At 43.2% G+C, this 17,483-nt stretch overlaps 2 protein-coding genes across 2 annotated transcripts in view; one reads left to right on the top strand and one right to left on the bottom strand.

Annotated features, from left to right (window-relative positions):
* LOC148342219 (uncharacterized) overlaps positions 1 to 17,483 on the bottom strand; it is a 343,669-nt gene that overhangs the window by 130,093 nt on the left and 196,093 nt on the right. The window lies entirely within an intron of this gene.
* Positions 9,139 to 14,348, top strand: LOC148342232 (uncharacterized). The gene is made up of 2 exons (XM_088285370.1): positions 9,139 to 9,163; positions 13,549 to 14,348. The coding sequence occupies exons 1-2, from the start codon at positions 9,139 to 9,141 to the stop codon at positions 14,340 to 14,342; spliced, it is 819 nt and encodes a 272-aa protein (XP_088141496.1). The 3' UTR covers positions 14,343 to 14,348.

The following is a 17,483-nucleotide window of genomic DNA, read 5'->3' as shown; positions in this document are numbered from 1 at the left end:
AAACCACCTGAGCCACAGGAACTTTATTACCAGGAACTAAATGTTGGTGGAAAAGGGGGTTGTGACGTTCTCCCTTTTTAAGCGCATAGTAAGCCAAAGATGCAGATGCATTCCTTGCAGCATGCACTTGTTCACTGATGAGATCCGTGCAACCCTGGATGGATGCATTCAATGTATTTTAAATGTTTGGATGGGGTGAATCTACGCACATGTGCACAAAACAGTGCAGGGCCACCCGAGGTTCTTTGACTCTCACCCGACGAAGCCAGTACAAAGTTAATAAATAAATAAAACCAATACGTACTTGATTAAAAAAAAAAAAAAACTTAATATTTTGTGTTTTATCCACTAAAATTTGATCAACTGCCATTGATGTTTTCGCCACAGAGTGCACATTTTTTAGAGTCGGACAGAATTCCATCCGTAAGGACTTGCTTGAACAAGATATAAAAACCAGAAAATGTAAAATGTTAAACGAGTTCAAATTTTATACTGGGAAAACATGGAGTTCACCCCCCACTATTGGTTATTCTTTGGCATTTATTTTCTGCACTGATTTAATTTGGCATAAACAAATGTTCGGCAAACCGACAAGTAAAAGGCAATATTTAAAAAAAAACCGGCAATAACCTTGGACGATTTCCCCCAAAAAACTTAACGTTGTTATTCATATTTTTAACGATAGAAAGTCGTTCTTTACAAAGCAAATGAGAGTAAAACGTGTACAAACCTGCTTTGAGTGGCACAACACGAGGCTGCTTGTAACCTTTGTCCAGCAGTTGAAGATGTTGCTCGTTCTCTTCTTTTATTCCACAAAGTTCCTCTTTGTACTTTGGTGTCGTTCTTTCACACATTTTCAAATGATAATTCCAAAAAATCCACACTTGATCTCTGCTTGGCGATGAGTCATGTGCCTCTTTTCGTTAGCGGCTAGCTAGCTAACAAGCTAAGCTAACTACGCCGAAAAGCATCAACGCGCGGAGATGAGGTTATCGGGACACAAAGACTTAATGTATTATGTCGTAGTCCTTTAGAGTAGCACTGGACATCCTTTGAGAAAATTACAGTCAGTTCCACATAAATCAGAAGAATTTAGCGGTGGACTGTTTTTGTTCCGGCGTGGACGGGTCGGTGGATGTGGTCGAGGTCCTTCGGAAGCTGCGCGCTTGTTAATGACGTCATGCTAAAGCACGTATTTTTCAAATATCTTTCTTTGCCTCTGTGTTTGTTTTTACACCTGGCTGTTCTCTTTTAATATATATTCTATGTAATATTTTCATTCGGTTGAAAAAAAATGTAACAAAATAACTAAATTCACGCCACATTGGTGAGTCATCTCTCGCGTCACTTCCGCCTATGCCCCGAGAAGCCTCTGCTGCTCCAGCAGTGGGACGTTTACGATTCTCTGACCGATTCTGCGGTTCACTCGGGCTGCAAGATTGTATGAATATAATGTCTGCATATACTAGCAGTGCTTCTCAATTATTTCACGCCGGCCTCTACCAAGAAGAAAAAGATGCGCCTCCCCCCACCACCAATTTTTTTTCTGTCTTTGTATAGTGATGTTAGATTGTCAATAAAATATCCCTTAACTAAGCTAAATTGATAAGAAATATAATTTTGAGAATTATTATTGTGAGGATCTCGAAACTCAGTACTCTGTTGTGCAAATATTGATGAGATGATAAATATTTACTCATACGTTTTTTGTAAAATCTTTATTCACAAAAGCAAACCAAACACATTTATGAATACCGAAATCCATGCGATGCATCTAATTTGAAGTACTTAGCACCTGCCATGTCACTCAGGATTTTTTCACGCTTGGGAATCTGATAATGTTCTCTTATATGAAACAAATCAGTGCCTACCTTCTGCCAGGGAGTTGTGGGAAGGTCAGCTACCAATATTGGCTCTTTGACTTGTTTGTGTTGATGTTTTTGGCAAACTTGGCATTTTTGAATCATTTCTTCTATGTCTTTGTTAATGCCCGGCCAGTAGATGGCTTCTCGTGCTCTTCTCTTACATTTCTCCACTCCCAGGTGTCCTTTGTGAAGACGCTGAAGCATGTCCTTGTGCATAGCTTGTGGAACTACAATCCTGTCCGTCCTCAGCAGGAGGCCGTCCGCCATGCACAACTCCGCTCTCATCGGGTAAAACTGAGGGCAGTTTCCTTTTGACCATCCATTGTTCATACATGGTGACACTTTGTTCAAGACTGCGTCCTTAGCCGTCCGTCTCTGCACCAATTTGTTGCAGCATAGCGTCAGTAGCAGGAAGCGCGGCTGTGACCATGTTAATGTGAGCCTCAGCCTCCTCCGCCGTAACGCAGTCCTTGATGTCACTGTTAGGGTGCGACGCTCGGGATAACGCATCAGCAAGCACGATGTATTTTCCAGGCGTGTATATTAGCTCAAAATCATAGCGCTGCAATGTCATCATCATGCGTTGAATTCTGGGCGTCATGTCATTGAGATTTTTCTTCCTAATTGAAATCAGTGGCTTATGATCAGTCTCTGCTATGAACGTGGGCAGTCCATAAACATACGTGTGAAATTTGCCACATCCAAACACTAAACCCAGTGACTCCTTTTCGATCTGAGCAGAGCGTTTTTCAGTCTCTGACATTGACCTGGATGCATCGGCTACAGGTTGCCCTGTGTCTCTCGCCTTTTGCAGCCGTACGGCACCTAGCCCATCTTTCGACGCATCCGTGGAAATTTTGGTTGGTTTTGATGGATCAAAGTAGGCAAGGACTGGCTCAGCTGTCACAGTTCTCTTTAGATCTTGCCATTCTTCGTCATGTTTTGTTGTCCACTCAAAGACTACGTTGTGATGCAGCAGCAAACTTAGGGACTTTGTTCTTGAAGAGAGGTTTGGAATGAACTTGCCCAGGAAGTTTATCATCCCCATTGCTCGCAGAAGTCCTTTTTTCTCAGTTGGAGCTGGCATGTCCAGTATTGCTTGCACTTTGGTTCTGTCTGGCACTACTCCATCTGCTGTGTCAATTCTGTAACTCCAAACCGACATTTCAGAAATCAGAAATCCCTTTATTGACATTGTACTCAAGTGTGCAACGAGATTAGAGATTTCTCTCGTTTTAGTTTAAGTCCATTGTTGGAATTTATCTTTATATCAATGTTAGAATTTAACTTTAACCCAATGTAAACTCAAATAAGTAATCTGACTCCAATTTGCGACCTTACCCAACTCCCACACATCCAACAATATGCGCGCTCGTTCTGCAATAGAAAGGTATCAGGAAGCCGGCATTTTCACACACGAGTGGATTTATTCCTAACACACAAATCTACAACTTGAGTTTGGGTCCCTCTCAATACAGCTCTACACCTCTCATACCACCAGCGAATGTGTTCTACCCCCGAGTTGCCCAGTCCTGATTCATACTATACAACATGCAAAATGGCACAGACAAAGGCATCCTGGCATGATTCTATTGGCTATGTGTATTGCAGTTAACTTTAGCTCGCTCTCATTGGTCTTTCTCCTCCCGCCGAATCCCGTGGCTCCTCCTGCGTGCGATTCCCCCGATGGCCGCTCCTTCCCGGAGTCATCTCGTCTCGCTCAGCACCTTCGGTTTCTAAAACATTCCATTCTTGCACAACCCCCGCAACCAGTTTCTCGCCACCAGTCACACTCTCAGCATTTTACAATGTCACATTTTCATACATTGGATGCACCAACATCTAATGAACTATGTTAAGCTCAAACTCTTATATTCCTTTAATAGTCAAAAGTATGAAATCCTTTAAGTGTAACTGAAGTTTAGACCATGCTAATGACCAGACATTCAGGAGAGGAATGCAGGAAGATTAGATCACAGCTGCACCACAGGAGGTGTGAACGAGACCCCTCTGAAACAATGGACTTCCATGCCAGGATCACAAAAGTGGCTCCGAGCCGTCTAACCTTTGTTCAGTTTTAAATTGACTGCCATTTACATTATCCTTTACCATTCATTTTAACTCTTTGTAGCAGTTCCTCGAGTCTTTCATTGTGTTCTTGTTCCGTGTTTCCCCAAACAACCAAATCATCAATGTACACACGGGTTCCTTCCAGACCTTCTATGATTGACTCCATAGCTCTGTGAAAGATCTCAGGCGCAGACTTTATGCCAAATGGCAGTCTCAGAAAACAGAAACGCCCAAATGGTGTGTTGAAGGTGGTGTACCTGCTGCTTTCGGTGTCCAGCTTGAGCTGCCAAAATCCATGCGTTGCATCTAATTTGCTGAAGAATTTAGCACCTGCCATGTCACTCAGGATTTCTTCACGCTTGGGAATCTGATAATGTTCTCTTTTAATGTTTTCATTCAGATCTTTAGGGTCGAGGCAAACACGCAACTCTGGGGAGTTTCTCTTTTTAACACATGTGATGGAATTTACCCAGTCGGTGGGTTCTTCCACCTTCTCTATGACTCCAATCTGTGTCATTCTGCTCAGTTCCTTTTTTAATCTTTCTTTGAGAGGGGCTGGAACTCTTCTCGGGGCATGTACTACAGGTTTAGCATCTTCCTTGAGCTGTATTTTGTAAGTGTAAGGTAGCGTCCCTTGTCCTTTGAAGACAGAAAAGTATTTGTTCACTATACTCTTACTACCTTCACTCTGCAACACTTTGTTGTTCTTTTTGACATCCTTGCTGTTGATTTAGTAAATTATTTTTATCAATCCAAGATCTTCAGATGTCTTGTCTCCGAGGATTGACTCCAGTCCACTTGGCACAATTGTGAACGTTAACTTGTGTTGTCTTCCCTTTGCTGTCACTTTTAGCCTACAACATCCCTTTGTTTTTATTGGCTGATTTTTGTAAGTTTTCAATTTCATGGCCTTGTCTGTGACTCTTTCCGGTTTCTCTTCAAGTGAATTCAAGTCTTTTTCATTAATTTTAATAATAATAATAATAATAATGCCTTTATTAGTCCCACAATGGGGAAATTCGAGATTCGAACCCAGGCCTCCTGGGGAGACTGGGTCCGGAACGCGGCGCCTTAGACCACTCGGCCATCCTGGCTTTTGCTCATGTGTCAATTTTAAAAGCAAATAGTGTCCCATTGACAAGCAGTGGTGCAATCCATTTATCTTCTTTTACTGCATTAACAGCTTGCTCTGGGTCTCCTCTAGTTTGTTGCTGCGCTTCGCTTTCGCCATGTGACACTATTTTGATGAAAAAAGTGTCACTTAGGTCATCACTATCATCTGTGTCTTCCTGCACGGTGTGCACTTTCTTCTTGGTGTAGCACATCTTAGCATAGTGATTTTGCTTTTTACACTTAGCACAGGTTCTCCCAAATGCAGGACATCGTTTTGGCTCGTGCATTTCTCCACACTTTTTACAGCTGAATGGAGCTTGATCATTTTCATTGTTTTTGGTCTTTTTCTTGAATCGCAGTTTACCTTTCCTCGTCACTGCCTTCACGGACTCTGTTTTTTTCATAAGATGGCGCTGCTTGGAAAGTTAGCACGTGCTGCTTTGCTAGCTCGTTAGCTTGGCAAGTCTTTATTGCACTTTCCAATGTTGGGTCGGCTTCCCTCAACAGCCTCTCTCTTAGTTTCTTTTCGTTAGTCTGATCCCTTATCATTGAGTTTTTCAGATCACCAAAGTTACAAGACTTAGCTTTAATTTTGAGATCGGTGAGGAAATTGTTTAAGGACTCACCGGGCTGTTAGAGTCTTGAACGAAACACGTAACTCTCATAAGTTTCGTTTTTCTTAGCAAGACAGTGTTCATCAGATTTTTGTAGGACCTTTTCAAACTTGTCTTTATCTTCGGGTTCATCATAAACAAAGGTGTTGAATACCTCGATGGCCTCGTCTCCGGCATTGGTTCGCAAAAGGGCTATTTTTCTTTCGTCCGCTCTGTTACCGACTCCCACTGCGGCAAGGTAGAGCTGGAATTGTTGCTTGAAAGCCCGCCAACTCTCATCCACATTTCCCATCTTTTTCAGCGCTTCTGGTGTCCTTACGGAGTCCATCTCGCGTCAGTCCTTTTCTTGACCCGCGACCTGGTACCATGTAACGTTCTGTGTTCTATCTTAAGAAGTCACGCAGGTAACGTGATGCTGCAAGCTTGTGTCTCTTTATTTATTGGCTTGCATTCTCGTCTATGTGCATACACACTTGTTCGTAGGGCTGGGCGATAAACCGAAAATTTACCGTTACCGAAATGTATTAGAATGACCGACATCATTTTGCCCATGTCGGTAAATTCGGTGTCTAAAGATAGAGCTCCTCTACTTACAGTGGAGCGCACAGGATTTAAACGCCTCATGAACGTAGCCGACAAGAGGTACGAAAATATTTGTTGCAAACCGTACTTCCCGATATGGACAACATCGGGACGGGAGCGGAGACATGTCGAGCATTTTGCATCCACATCCGACTTGTGGTCGAGTCGCACCATGGATCCCTGTTTGAGCCTGAATGGGCATGACATAGACGACAAGTGGCGACTGCGCACCAGAGTACTCGAGACGGCACATTTTCCTGATGAAGCACACGCGTTTATTTGGCATTTCATTGACATTCAAATCTAGGCCTTTGCAAATGGCATTACAGCATCTCGGCACAATATATTTACATAAAAAGATTTTGTGAGAGGTACCCTTTTTCTCCTGTTCTTTGTGACATTGTTCAAGTCATGCAAAGCATGCTATTTTGAATGTTTATTCAAATGATTTCTGTACTTCTATTTTTCATTGAAAGTAATGTGTACCAGTTGGTCAATAAAAAAAAGCAGTTAATATGCATTTCCTGCATTTATTTTGATTTTGTTCCTCAGGGGAAATTTATTGTGCATTTATCGTTATCGAGGTAAAATTGCCCAATTTATCGCGATATTGATTTGAGGTCATATCGCCCAGCCCTACTTGTTCGTCTGGTAACTAAACACACATCAGGCAATACTGCCAACTAGTGACTAATGATATAACTGCTATCATTACAGTTACTTTACGTTTGAAATCAAACCACTTCGTCGTGATGACATCAGACATTTCCGTGTTCCTTTCATTTTATGTTTAGATACTTAATGGTTGCAATACAACATTTCTGTTCATAGCTGCTGGCTCTCCACCCAAATGCAGTTCAAGTGAGACTTCTGTTAAACGTCGAGCGTACATCGAAACAATTAATTTTAGCAATTAGCGCGCTTAGCACCTCCTCACCTCCTCGTTTAGCACGCTACTTGTTAGTGGAGTCGTTTATTTGCCATCACGTATCTTGTTGCTGCTCCTGTGCGCGGACTTAGATATAGTTCAAATAAAGTCCGTTCTGCTGCGGCGCAAGATAGCTTAGCGCAGGGCGTTTAAGTAGCAGCAAAATAAATCACTTCCAGGACAACCAGCGACAGGCCGACGCTATATATATATTTTATTTTTAATCAGTACCGCGTGAAATAGGGGCACAAACAGTTTTGACGAGCTCAAACTCGTGTTGTCTGAGATCGCCTTTTTCGGTCCCAAAACGATGCATCGTTCAGATGGACTACAGCGGAAAAAAAGCATGTTCCCCAGGGTCCCACGCGCCCGCCTCAGCATCGCACCGCGACCCACGATTTGAGAATCACGGCTTTAAAGAGTGAAGATGAAGACAAGGGTGAGAGTGAGGACAACAGACACGCGGAGCCTCCAAGCATCACGTGACAACAGAAGGTGACGAAGACGACTGGGGGCCATCACAAGCACATAGTGAGTACACATCGTCCCACGCTCCTGAAGACGACAATGATGATAATGATGATGATGATTTTCGGCACCGCGCAAGTGGCTGCCTGTTTCAGCAGCACTGGCTCACCGTTGAGCCTTCTTCGTGTGTTTTTCCCTTTACCCTGTTTATTCATTTATTTATTTCACCTCATCACAGCAATGGACATCCAACTTGTGGTGGTTTTATTGCTGCTGGGGGCTGTTTTTTGCGCGACCGTGTCCGGAGACATAACTCTGAGCTACGGATCGATCGTGTACACAAGAGATCACCTGTTAGCACTCCGTGCTAACCCCGCACCGGCTGCCGGAGCGAGACCCGATGTCCCCCGGGAGCTGAGGAGGAAGAGACGGGGATGCGGGGGCTAAACACCAGGCAAGGAGGAGACGAAAGCACCCCGTCCTCCCGTCCGTTATTATGGGGAATGTTCGATCTGTTCCCAATAAAATGGACAAGCTAACAGCGTTAACCCGGCACGTGTGGAATTTCCGGGAGGCTAGCTTGCTGATGTTCACAAAGTCTTGGCTAACAGAGCTAACGCTGGACGCCGTCGTCGAATTGGACGGCTTCCAAATTCTACGTGCGGACAGGACACTGGAAAGCGGTAAGAAGAAAGGAGGAGGGCTGGCTGTGTTTGTTCATGATAGATGGTGTAATCCTGGGCACATCACTATTAAGGAGCAACTTTGCAGTCGGGACATTGAACTTCTAGCTGTTAGCGTGCGTCCGTATTACATCCTACGAGAGTTCAGTCATGTGATCTCGGTGGCAGTGTACGAACCTCCATCAGCTAAGAGTGAGACAGTCTGTGACGTACTGACTGCTGCTGTGAGTAGGCTACAAACAAAGCACCCAAATGCCCTGCTCCTTTTCACTGGCGACTTCAATCATGTTCTCCTTCCTCCTCTCTGCCTTCATTCACACAATATGTAACCTGCCACACCAGAGACAATAAAATATTGGACCTTTTCTATGCCAACACCAAGGAGGCGTACACATCACTGTCCCTCCCCCGCTGGGCAAAGCTGATCACAACTTGGTGGCTCTCCTTCCTGTGTACAAACCTCTGGTCCGCTGGCTGCCGGCTGTGACAGGCACAGTTCAGAGATGGTCTGGAGAAGCAGAGGAGGCCTTGAAGGACTGTTTCAACACAACTGTGTGGGAAGTAATCAGCGAAGCCCACTGGGAGGGCATTAATGGTCTAACGGACACATTTACAGACTATAATAATTTCTGCATGGAGAACACCATTCCCACCAGGACAGTAAGATGTTTCTCCAACAACAAACCATGCATCACACCAGACATTAAACCTCTCCTGAAGGAGAAAAAGAGGGCTTTTGTGTCAGGCGACAAGGAAGAGCTGAAGAGAAACGTCAGCTGAGAAGGAGGATCAGAGAGGGGAAAAAGTCCTATGGGATGCGGATGGAGGAAAAGCTGCAGAGTAATAATGCCATGGATGTCTGGAGGAGCCTGAAGACCATTTCAGGCCACAGACAACCAAAGCCCCAGAGGGGGGGGGGACCTTCATTGGGCAAATGAGTTGAACCTATTTTTCAATATATTTGATCAGATGCGTGCCCCCGCTCGGTCTCAACTGCTGCAGCACCCACCAACCCCTCCTGCCGGTGCGGTGAGGACACAGGACTGTGTGTCTGACGTGCTCCTCTGCAGCACGGGAGCACCGCAGGGAACTGTTCTGGCTCCCTTCCTGTTCACCCTCTACACCTCGGACTACAAATACAATTCCTCTTCCTGTCACCTGCAGAAGTTCTCTGATGACTCCGCGATTGTCGGCCTCATCACTGACGGAGACGATCGGGAGTACAGAGGGGCTACGCAGGGTTTTGTGGACTGGTGTCAGCAGAACCGCCTCCAAATCAACGCTAGGAAATCCAAAGAGCTGGTGGTGGATTTCTGCAAGCGTTGGTACTCTCCACCTGCACCAGTGAATATCCAGGGAACAGACGTTGAGAGGGTCTCAACTTACAAGTAACTGGGTGTTCATCTGAACAATAAACTGGACTGGAGCGACAACACAGACGCTCTCCATAGGAAGGGTCAGAGCAGACTCTTCCTACTCAGGAGGCTGAGGTCCTTTGGCGTTCGGGGAACACTCCTCAGGAACTTCTATGACTCGGTGGTTTCCTCAGTCATTTTCTATGGAGTGGTCTCCTGGGCAGGAGGCATCTCGGACCGGGACAAAAAGAGACTGGACAAACTAGTGAGGAGGGCCAGCTCTGTCCTGGGCTGCTCCCTGGACTCTGTGGACTCAGTGGGGGGCAGGAGGATGACGGCAAAACTGGCATCAATGCTGAACAACCCAGCCCACCCACTCAATGACACTCTTGGAGCACGCCACAGTTCCTTCAGTGATAGAATGAAGAGATTGTTCCGCTCCTTCCTGCCGGCTGCTGTCAGACTTTTTAACAAGAACACTAGGTCAGGTCTACAAATGGGCGGGCATTCGTGCAATTGTGCAGTCCGAGGATGCAATACAAACTACTACTGTGCTTTATCCAATGCTGTACTTAAATATTGACCAATGCTGTATTTTGTTTACCATTGCAGTAGTCTTATCATTGCAGTACTTTTACCATTACAGCACTTTTATCATTGCAGTATTTTTTATCATTGCAGCATTTTTATTAATTTCCCCTCCGTACCATTGACAGACATTTGGAGTGTTTCCTTACACTTGTATATGTTGTGGGATGTAAGTGTGTATATTCAGGGGGATTTGTGTATTTACGTATATACAGTGTATATTTGCATGCTTTTTATGAATGTCTGCTGCTAATGTTATACATTAACGGCTACATTACGCCGCCGCCTCTGTGTGATCTATACCTTTGCTCCTGTAACACTGCAAATTTCCCCATTGTGGGACTAATAAAGGACATCTTTATCTTTCTCTTTAAAAACCTTGTGTTGGTGGTTGTTAAATAATTTTCCATAAGATTAAGATGGTGAAACAAAAATTTGAAAAGTAAATTCTGTAACAATTAAACATTGAATACTAAATTATTCCTAAAACAGTTCAATGAATCTTGAAATTAATAGTGAATTATTGTAGTTTAATGAATACAAAAACGAATAATGAAATATTCAAGTACTTAAATAAATACCCAAATCCTTTTCGAACACAATAACAGTTAAGTAATAAAAGAGTGACATGTTTTAATTTAAAATTTACAACCACATCGCAACTTGTCGAAAAAGCCTGGAAAAAGGCAAAGGTGCAAATATGGCGACATAAAGTATCACTTTATCATGTCAACTGTTAATAATAGGGAAATACATTTGAAATACTATCCAACCGACGACATGGTGTCAGATGTATAAACAAAACCAGCAACAAAAGTAAAATTCAATACATCTCTCAAGTTCATATTTGGGAACTAAAATGTTTGTTCATGTGCACACGGTTCAAATCGTACGTTTTTCCAATGTTTAGAAGAAGATAACGATGATTTGCATCGCAAATGGTGACATCTGTCGGTGAGTTGGTGACAGTGCTCCACACAGCCAGCAGCCAATCATATCAGAGCGGGGTGCGTCCTGTTCTTCCGCTTTCGTGACGAACAGACTGCCATTTTCTCGAAGGAAAAAAACGACGCCATCTTTCATTCGTCTCGTCGAACAAAGAGAAGCTCACGAGTTATCGCCAAGCAGAGATCAAGTGCGGATATTTTGGAATTATCATTTGAAAATGTGTGATAGAACGACACCCAAGTACAAAGAGGAACTTCATGGAATAAAAGAAGAGAACGAGCAACATCTTCAACTGCTGGGCGAAGGTTGCAAGCAGCCTCGTGTTGTGCCACTCAAAGCAGGTTTGTACACGTCTTACTCTCATTTGCTTTGGAAAGAACGACTTTCTATCGTTCGAAATATGCATCACAACATTAAGTTGTTTGGGGAAATCGGTCAAGGTTATTGCCGTTTTATTTTTTAATATGGGGGGGGCTAGCAGAGAGAGGGTGCACAGAGCTGAAGGAAGCAGGACGGCTGTAAAAATGAACAACAATGCCTGCTTTTTCCCTGGTGTCAGTCACCTTTATCTGGTGCAGTAAGCTATTTCAGTCAGCAGCAAATTAAGCTCTCCCAAAGGCCTCAGGGCATTTCAACCCGACACCTCATGTTTCAAAACTATGCTTACAGGTTAATAAAAGGTCACAAAAACATGGACCTCTTAAACAGGAAAACGTGAGTTTAGTGGTAACAGAGTTGTGTCTATGCTGGCAGTTGAGCAGGAAGTCACAAAAACAGATGCACGTCTTGAACCGTGTTTGACAGGAAACCGTTTAGCTCGCATTTAACAGAAGTGTGGCCCAAACATGTCTTGTAAGCTGAAACCGTTCGAACAACAGGAAGAGTGTGGACGGGTGTGATAGAGTCAAAGTGTTCATGTTTTTCCATTCTTTATGAGTTTGCATATACAAATTACTTTGCTGTGCTTCAATAAAACGCCGCACAAGAGCGGGAACGCTTTTCTCTTTGGCGGACTGCTCCTCGCAAGTGACAAAGACAATCTTGGTTGGGTGATTCATTTGTGCAGGCTTGTCTCGTTTTTGGCAAAAACTCTGACGTATCTTGTTCAAGCAATTCCTTACTGAAGGAATTCTGCCTGACTCTAAAAAATGTGCACACTGCGGTGAAAACATCAATGGTGGTTAATCAATTTTAGTGGATAAAACACAAAATATTACGTTTTTTTAAAAAATCAAGTACGTATTGGTCTTATTTATGAACTTTGTACTGGCTTGGTCGGGTGAGAGTCAATGAACCTCGGGTGGCCCTGCACTGTTTTGTGCATATGTGCGTAGTTTCACCCCATCCAATCATTTAAAATACATTTAATGCATCCATCCAGGGTTGCAAGGATCTCATCGGTGAAAAAGCGCATGCTGCAAGGAATACATCTGCATCTTTGGCTTACGATGGGCTTAAAAAGGGAGAACGTCACAACCCCCTTTTCTACCAACAAGCCCAGGATTATTTAATTCTATCTCTAAATGCAAAAAGAAATACTTGTAAACATATTTCACTTGAAGGATTCCTATTTTATCAATGACATAATGTTGCGATGGCCCCCAGTGGTCTGCATCATTATGTTAGGGTCCCACAACAGGTGTTCCATCAGACGCACACAATAGCCTGTGTGTGCTAACTTCAGTTCGCTTCCAGAAACATCTGTGACTATGTCCGGAATGAAATCGGGCATCAGCCGCAACGTGCTTCCTTTTTAGATGCTCGTTTATCACTGTTGTGCGGCTAACGGGAGGCTTACATCGTAGGACGTAATTTTGTGAAATGTCCCCATGGTCCGGTCCAAGTTGGGGTCGCACGCATTGCTCCGTGTGCGGCAGGCACAAGTCAAGGTAGCACGGTAAAAACAATATAAGACAAAGTCGCTGCCTGAGCTTTGACTTGACCAAACCAAATTTGTCTTTTTGTGTCCTGCAGACGTCAGTGAAAACGATCTCCGTTCTGTGAAAGAGGAGCCAGACTTGACTCACATCAAAAAGGAGGAGGAGGAGGAGGAGGAGATCAACAAGTCACCAGTGAACGTTCTCCCTATAAAGACTGAAAATGAGAGTGAGGACAACAGAGGGGCGGAGCCTACAAGCAGCAGTTCAAGTCATCACGTGTCAACAGAAGTTGATGAAGACCACTGGGGGCCATCACAAGCACATAATGAGAACACATTATCAGACGCTCATGTCGATGATGATGATACTAATGATGATGATGATGATGATGGGCAAGCCAAAGGTGAAAGGGCATGTCACACTGACTCATTAACTTCAAAGCGGTCTTTAAAAGGACACAGAAAAACACACAGTGGTGAAAAACCTTTTTCTTGTTCAGTTTGTGGGAAATGCTTCTCTCGAAAGTCTCATTTAGTAAGGCACACAAGAACACACAGTGGTGAAAAACCTTTTTCTTGCTCAGTTTGTGGTAAAAGCTTCTCTCAAAATTCAAGTTTAACATATCACATAAGAACACACAGTGGAGAAAAACCTTTTTCCTGCTCAGTTTGTGGCAAAAGCTTCTCTGGAAAGTTTTATTTAACAATCCACACAAGAACGCACAGTGGAGAAAAACCTTTTTCTTGCTCAGTTTGTGGAAAATGCTTCTCTCAAAAGGCAACTTTAAGAGAACACGCAAGAACACACACTGGAGAAAAACCTTTTACTTGCTCAGTTTGTGGTAAAAGCTTCTCTCAAAATTCAAGTTTAACAATCCACACAAGAACGCACAGTGGAGAAAAACCTTTTTCCTGCTCAGTGTGTGGTAGACGCTTCTCTGAAAAGTCAAGTTTAACTTGTCACACAAGAACACACAGTGGAGAAAACCCTTTTTCCTGCTCAGTTTGTGGTAAAAGCTTCTCCAATAATTCTCATTTCACAAGGCACACAAGAATACACAGTGGAGAAAAACCTTTTTCCTGCTCAGTTTGTGCCAAGAGGTTCTCTCGAAAGTCGCATTTACGACGCCACACAAGAACACACAGTGGAGACCAGCCATTCAGTTGCAGCGTTTGTGCTAAAAAATTCTTTTCTAAAGAGGGTGCTGAGAGACACAATTGTGCTGGTGAGAATTGCAGCGATCCTTGACGCTTAAAAAAAAGACAACAAAAAACTCAAGGAACTGACTCTTTGTGGTAAGATGTAAATATGATTTTGGATAAAATATGATGAATTGAATTTTGAAAAGCTTTTTTTATTGACATTAAGCCAATGTGATCCGTGCCAGAAGAACCATTGTGTCTGAGTGATGATGATATTTTTTGTGTGTTAACATCAAACATGTAAATAAAATTAATTGCCTGTGCCTGGAACAAATATTTGTGAACATTTTGCTTTTCAGTTGTCTTTTTAAACGTACTTAATGGAAAAGGTGTGAGAAGAAACGGTGCTTATGGAATCGGTGCCTTCCACAATCATCAATAAAATGACTTGTTCCACTTGCTCAACTGGCCTTCAATAGGCCGTGAAAAGGTGAAAAACTGAACTAGAAGTTGAACTATAAAAAGAACAAGAAAGAGAAATGCAAATAGTCTCAGTTTATCTCAAAGCTTTTGGAATGTCAGGAGTTGGCAACTTGATGGCGACTGGAGTCAGCGCTGGTTTTCTCGCTGTGTTTGGCTGGCTCGTATATGTATGGTCCAATGAACAAAACTCAAACTCTTCAAATATCCCCTCACATACATTTAATATTTCACTTTCTGAATAAATTTCTGACTGGCTAAATACACTTTCTAGGTTGAGCTCTATCAAGCGTTTGGGGTTTGTTGCGAAGCAGAATCTCACTTCGGAAAATGTATCATTTTGTCAAATATACCAAATATTTTTTTTCATGCTGTATTATATTTTTTATATATTGGATTATTTTTATAATGAAATAGGGAAATATTAAAATTGGCAACCACATACAGACTTAATTCAATTAATACGAAATAAAGAAACATTTTATAAATATTGAACTCATTGAGAAGAGTCCTAATATTGAAATATAAAAAATACTTATGTATTAAATTAATTCAATAACCCGACCCCGGATGAGCGGCAGAAAATGGCTGGATGGATGGAATAATTTAAATTGCATACATATTCAAATGAACAAATAAGTTAAGTGTCAGGGTCGCCTTTTGGCGAGGAGGAAGGTGGACCCAAAAGGCGAGGAGGCAGGGAATGGATGTCGTTCGGGGGGTTTATTGAAGGGGTTCAACAAAGGAAGACAACCGGGACGGGAGAAAGATAACAACGGTACCAACGTGACGAACAGAAAAAGGGGGGCGAGGAACAGAAACCGAGGCAAAAGGCTGAGGAAGGCAAACGGGAACGAGGAGGGGAACAAAAGCATGACCATGAACGTGAGCGAAACGTGGTCGTGGCAGTCCGTAACTTGCGGCAATGACCCGACACAGAGTGGTGGGTCTGGGAGGCTTAAATAGTCCGAGTAATTAGGGGAGCAGATGGGAATCAGGTGCGTGATGAGGGTAACGGGGAACAGGTGCGTGGCTGGTGAGGACGAGTGCTGAGGGGAGGCGCTATCACAGCTGACCAAAACAGTAACAGAAAACACATGGCGGGAAGGAGGGGACGAAAACAATAACAAAACCGCATGCACATGAAAACAATAACAAAGCCCCTCTCATGCCCGACGCGGATCATGACATTAAGAAATAATCAAGAGTGAAATAAAAAGGTTTAAATTAATATTGATATAATTTAACATTAAAATAATTGAATAAATATTGTAGTATTACATAAACAAGCTTAAATACAAGTTGAAATAAAAAAAAAAAAAGTTGTGTATTTTTAAATGGCCTAATTTAGATATGGGAAGTAATTCTCTTTATGAAACTATGAAGGGACTGGAGCTCACAGAAGTGACCAGTCTTGGTGCTGAAGGTCCGATGTAACCAGATACTGCCCTGAGAGAAAATATGCCTGAGCATTGTTAATGGTGGGGGCAATTCTCTCGCCAGGTCAGTGACCTTCCAGGGTATGGAAGTAATTTAAGGTGGTCACGAGTAGACTGGTCGTATCAACGGGGAGACGCATCTGCTCTCCCTCTGGGGGACTTTTGGAGGGAAATCCCGAAGACTAGCGGGATGGGAATGCATATGCAACAAGGGAAAATTAGATATTCATGTCCTACTTAGGCATTCCCTGTAAGAAGGGAATGTCTGAGAGGGGGCTCGCACATGCGCGGGGCGCATACATGCACACGTTTTTGGGGAGACTTTTTTTTACATCAGCATGTGACGAGAATAAAATCTTTTTCGAACCAGTTCTTTTCCATCACCAATCCAGCCATGCTCGGCTGCCTCTCCGGAAGGCAGCAAGGACCCAAACATCTGCCAAGTTACAGGATGGAAAGTATACTATGAACTTACCTTTCAAGAAGAAAGATGTCTTCTTACCAAACAATTTTGCTGTGGCCCAGCAACGGTTACAAGGTCTGAAGAAGAAATTTAAGTTTGATCAGCAACTCCATCAAGAATATGTGAAGTCCATGACTAATGTAATCACTTGCAATTATGCAGAACAAGTACCTGACGATCAAAGAGACCTTGATTCAGGAAGAGTTTGGTATATTCCCCATCATGGTGTCCATCATCCCAGAAAGGGAACACTGCGTGTCGTGTTTGACTGTGGTGCCACGTTTAAGGGCTTGTCCCTGAATACGGAGCTGCTGCAAGCACGTTGTGGTCCTCGTCAGCACCCGTGCGGCTGAATTCTGAAGTAGTTGTAGACTAGAAATACTCTTTTTGGGAAGACCAGAGAGCAGGGCATTACAGTAATCTAGGCGGCAGGAAATAAAAGCATGCATCAGCACCTCCGTGTTAGCCTGAGAGAGAAACGGGCGGACTCTGGCTATATTCTTAAGGTGATAAAAAACAATCTTGGTTACATTTTAAATATGAGGAATAAAACTGAGCTCAGAGTCAAAAAAGACGCCCAGGTTCTTCACAAATTGTGATGAGTTTTTCTCTCTGACCTTCAGGACCAATAACTAAAACCTCTGTTTTGTCCTGATTGAGCTGTAGGAAATTCTCTGCCATCCATGACTTAATATCTAAAATGCAATTTAAAAGGGTATCGATAGGCTTTGTGTCATCCGGAGACACGGCAATATACAGCCATGTGTCATCAGCGTAGCTGTGGAAGCTGATGCGTGTCGCCTCATGACATCCCCAAGAGGAAGCATGTACAGATTAAAAAGTATTGGGCCTAAAATTGAACCTT

The sequence above is a fragment of the Idiotropiscis lumnitzeri genome, chromosome 2 (assembly GCF_059441095.1).
Source record: "Idiotropiscis lumnitzeri isolate Australia: NSW breed Sydney's pygmy pipehorse chromosome 2, RoL_Ilum_1.0, whole genome shotgun sequence".
Taxonomy (NCBI): Eukaryota; Metazoa; Chordata; class Actinopteri; order Syngnathiformes; family Syngnathidae; genus Idiotropiscis; species Idiotropiscis lumnitzeri.
The sequence above is the reverse complement of the archived record's forward strand: the minus strand, read 5'-3'. Positions and strand labels throughout refer to the sequence as shown.